At 48.5% G+C, this 4,932-nt stretch overlaps 1 protein-coding gene across 1 annotated transcript; it reads right to left on the minus strand.

Annotated features, from left to right (window-relative positions):
* Positions 1-546: 546 nt before the first annotated feature.
* Positions 547-1,664, minus strand: LOC122034631 (ethylene-responsive transcription factor 4-like). The gene has a single exon (XM_042593950.1). The coding sequence runs from the start codon at positions 1,563-1,565 to the stop codon at positions 831-833; it is 735 nt and encodes a 244-aa protein (XP_042449884.1). The 5' UTR covers positions 1,566-1,664; the 3' UTR covers positions 547-830.
* Between the last annotated feature and the right edge of the window lie 3,268 nt (positions 1,665-4,932).

The following is a 4,932-nucleotide window of genomic DNA, read 5'->3' on the forward strand; positions in this document are numbered from 1 at the left end:
CCGCGGGGCCACCGGTGTCGGGCAGTCGCCCACCAGCCGTACGAAACGTCTGCCACTATGCGGGTAGCGGCGAGGTTTGGTGGTGCGGACGCCTTTTTGGACCACAGAGACGGCGACGGCTGCGACACACACGTATATAGGGGCCAAGCGTCGCCAACAAGCTTACAGCGTGCTAAACTTTGGCTTTCCGAGCCCATCTACGGTTACCCGCATTCATTACCTTGCGTCACGTGTATAGATTTCCAGTGTTAAGGGTTAAACAGAGCGAGAGGAATGGTCACCTCGACGCCGGGAATCACGTTCGGCGTCAAACGAGGGCGTCGCTGCAAGCGGGGCAGCGAAAAAGCGGTCCACAAACCAGTTTGGCGTACGAATATTTAGTTTTTAAAATAATTAAAGAAAAGTTGAGGCGTAATGGATTGGAGTGAGAGGGTGGTGCGCAGGAAAGGGACAAAGTACCTGCCGGCGGCAGCCGCACCCACCCCACGCTTCTAAATTGATAGATTTAACAGAAAAATATTTTTGGTTTGGATAAAGGAAAAGATGTCGCCGACGACGGAAGCTGGAGTCCTGAAATTAGATAAAACTCTTCTTCTTTCTCGATCTAGCGGTAAAGGAGAAAAAGAAGAGAAAAAAAAGTTCAGATATACAAAAATCCTCTCCTGTTTACTGCTCTCGCGCTTCTGATCGCGAAAGGAGAGGTTACGAAAGAGACTCGTACAAGATGTAAGAAAACACCGGAGAAGTAGGCAGCTCCTTGAACGTAGCAAGTTGCGTTACATAATTGTTCCAGCTAAGGCATCGAACGGGACGATCGATTGGCAGTGACATCAGTCGAGCTCCCGTTGAGGAAGGAGGTTGAGGTCGAAATTGTGGGGCTTCTTCTGCGGTTGGGAAGGAACGGGGTTGGACCGGAGATCGATGACCGAGGAGGAATCAGAGTCGCTTTGGACGGCGCAGGGCATTCTTTTCTGTATACCGGCGACGAACAGGGGAGGGCAGCTGGCAATATGGTGAAGATTCATCGCATCAATGGATTTCTCTGATCTGACTATAGAATCGATGAGGGAGCACGGGCGAAGCGTTGGCATGGCCTGAGCGACTGGATAAGAGGAAAAGGGGAACCGCCCGGCGTAGCGGACGCGTTGGAGATGATTGAGGTCGAGAGATGGCTGGAGCGGGATCGCCATCGGTGGCACAGCCGCCTCCGTCGCGGCCGGAGCCTCGCGGCTGTTCGATTCTACTGTGCTGCTGGGGCTGCCGCCGCTGGTGGCAGCCGAGCCAACGACGACGGCGCTCAGGTTCAGGTAGGCGTCATGGCACGGAAAGTTAGTCTTGGCCTTCGATCCGCGGAACCGGCGGGCTGCGGCGTCGTACGCCCGCGCGGCCTCCTCTGCTGTGTCGAAGGTCCCCAGCCAAACCCGACTCTTCTTCCCGGGATCACGTATCTCTGCCGCATACCTCCCCCACGGCCGCTTCCTCACTCCTCGAAAATGCATATCTTTTTGTTCCACACCGGCAACGTCAATCCTCCCTCCGCCGCCAACCACCGGCGCGACGACCATGGGTAAGGAGCTAGGATGTGGCCCTCGCTCCTCTTCTATTACCCAGCTTTTAAGCGCAATAGCGCATTCCTAGGTGGGTTAATCGAAGAAGGGGGGACGGCATTTATTTATAAAATCACAGCTAGATTTGGACGGTGATCAGGAGACTTGTGATTATCGGAGTAGTCAACCAGTTGTCTGACTGTACTATGGCCACCGCTCTAAAAATTCTTTTTATGACTTGATCCACAGTTTTAGAACCCAAGTTCTCACCATTCTATCCGAGCTACACGGGGGATTTTGACGGGTGACGTTATAGGTCAAGAACTGTAATTTCGTCGAGTGCCGTCGAGGCTGACGGACGTGACGTTACGTGGCATGAGGCGTGGTGCCCCAAGAGTTAAGAAAAGGACGGCACGGCTTTATCTCCCGTTCCGTAGCACTGACGGACAGCAGTGAATGGATGAGGCCGTCTCCGTCTCTTCGGCACGCAACGTGCAAATAATAGTTCAAATTCAACGTGGAAACTAACGGCGTCCCCGTTGGATCCACCATCTGTCGGCATCGGCCGCTTCCGCGCCGAATAACTTGGATCGCGGCGCCAGGCTCCAATGTCCCGACTCGGGTGGCCTCCGGCCTCGCTCTCTCCCCCGGACGGCGTGGAAGAGCAGCTCCTTCAAATTCAACTGGCCCCGCGTACTGAGTATGACGGGGACCTAAAAAAAAATGAGCGACACGTGCCGGGAGCGGAACTAGTTATCGAGGAATCGATAAGTTTAGACATGTTGATTTCTTCTCAGTTCTCACCGTTCGTGGAGCGGACGGCCATGATGCTGCGGCACTGTTAGCGCAGAGTCGCTGTCTCGCTGACATCGTCATATCATCACGTAATTTTCCTGCAACAGCTTCCGGCAAGCAGAAACGAGACAGAAGGTCGGAAACGGGATATATATATATATATACATATATATATATATAACAGGAGATTGGTATTGATGGCTTGATTTCGGCCGGCGGCCGCGTGTGAACATAGACGGTCCAATTAGCTTTCGTGAAAGTGGTGTCGTACTACACATAATGACTACGTAGGCGAGTGACCGACGCGATTCGTGTGATCCGCGCCGTAGACAACTGCCCCACCCACCCAATGGACTTACTACGTGGCCATCACAGGCTTCTGCCGTAGTGGACTGGGGCTGCATGAAGTCATCTGCAGTGGGAGGACACTCATCGTCCTTAGCAAAATATAAAATATAAATTAAAAAAGGAAAAAAAAATCGACTGAGAATGGATAGTCGTGATGGTATTTATTCGAGAAGGTAATTAATTAACAAGATGTCAATTCAATCAATTCATGCCAGTTACGTAGCACTTGCTGCAATTCAGCGTTCTAATAATTCAGACAAGCAGTTCCCACTAGTCCCGACTCACTCCCTAATTCATGAATCATGCTACGAGTTAACCGTCGCAGACTTTTTGCCTTCGGAGTAATCAAAGTGGAATTGGTAGCCACCGGCGTAGGGCGTCTTAGTACCAAAAGTATTGTTCCATTGGTCCTTGACGGTGCTTCATTTATCAACGACAGGACCACTAGCGAGCAACATTTCGTGCTCGGCAGACATGATTTATAAGGACCACATCGTCACAATCGCATTACGTGCGATAGATGAGCTTACTCATTAAACAGCAAGGAAGATCCAAACTACGAGTTGTGACTTGTGTACGAGGGAAAACCTGGACCACAACGTGCGTTCGTATTGGGCCTGATTTTGAGCAGGAAAGGCAGACAAGACCCAGAGGAGGAGGGAGGACCTGTTTACAAGAGCTCGCAATAAGTACTCAGGCTAGCTAGGAGTTGAACGGTGAGACAGTAGCTGTTCTGAAACTGGAATCCTGTGGGTCGATGTGGAATTAATAGCGGATGGGTCTTGCTTGCTTCACTAGGCGTACTGCTCTCCCTACTGGTTCGGCCTTCGATCTCTTTCAATTTATGACACTGCTTAACTGCTTATCAAATAAGTGGAACCAGAGAAGTGGAGCGTGTCTGAAAATTAAAAAGATGTCTCGTTGGATAGGTAGCGATGTAGTTGACTGGCAGAAGACATCACGATGGGGAGAAAGATGATGAACCGGAATAAGAAGAGAACTTCGAGCGTCTTTCTCTTCTCCGCACACACTCAAGAGAGTAGACAGAATATCAATACCTATAAATCAGGGAAGGAGTTTCTGGCGAAGACCCTCCAATACTCAAGTCAGTTGAATGTCTGAGCAGAAATTGGGAAGATCAACAGTAAATGCGTGCAGTATGTAAATTATAATGTTTCGCGTAAATGAGACTGTTGTAAAGCATGCGTATCATGCAAACAAAGAGAACCTTATTTATATATCATCTCTCATAACATCTGCAATAATGTGGTGGTAGAGAATGTCAGAAGTTGTCGAGTAAGGGAAGACATTCAGCCTGGGATGATGTACAGTAACCGTCTGAGGAATCTTCGATTACCCATATGTATACCTCTTTTGTCTTTTGTAACTTACGTAATTAATGAGGCAGTTGAACAAATATTCTGTCCTAATATGTCGGTTGAGGGAAAGTGTAAAGTCACTTTCGGAGAAGGTTCCATTGAATGCCCATATAACAATAAAGGAATATTTTCTAACATACGGTTGTTATTCTGATAGGTTGTTGTGATTCTTTGACCGTGTTGTCCGCTGAGTGTATCCCGGTCTTTAAATCGGCCAACTGTATTCTGTTCTTCCCTCAAGTTGCTCAATTATATACTAGATAGCGTTGGAGATCTGTTCTAGAAGTAATATGAAACTAAATTCCTTAGGTCCGGTCGGTTCCTTAGTCGACTAGCCATATACTGAGATACTTACCTTTAAGGAATGGGGAATTGAGTCCTTAGAGATTCGATCAGTACTTTAAGCTGATCGTTCATATAAGAGAAGACTCGCCTTTAAACGAGAACCTAAGATCTAGAATTTTGGCCGAGTTTTTAAGGGGAACTACTTTTTTATATGTGTAAATTTGACCAGAGTTGCTACCGACTGGATATATGAAGGAAGACTAGCATGCGAGAGAATTATAAGATCGACCAACCATTTGCTGTAAGACTTGTACTGAGTGAGAATCTGAGCCTCCTTATTTCGGTCGGACTTATGACCATCCGGATCTGTGATAAGTTAGATGTCCCTTAAGCTCGGTCAAATATAGACTGCTCGGATATATGATAGATGTCTCTATAAGAATGGGACTCTAGGTTCTCTAAGTCCCACCGACTTCTAGGCTAGTCGTCCTTATTATGAAGGCCTTAGCACTAGGCGAATACCAAAGCCTCATGGAGAGTGACACGCTGGCTGTCACCTCCCCTTGACCTTAATCGTC

The sequence above is a fragment of the Zingiber officinale genome, chromosome 1A (assembly GCF_018446385.1).
Source record: "Zingiber officinale cultivar Zhangliang chromosome 1A, Zo_v1.1, whole genome shotgun sequence".
Taxonomy (NCBI): domain Eukaryota; kingdom Viridiplantae; phylum Streptophyta; class Magnoliopsida; order Zingiberales; family Zingiberaceae; genus Zingiber; species Zingiber officinale.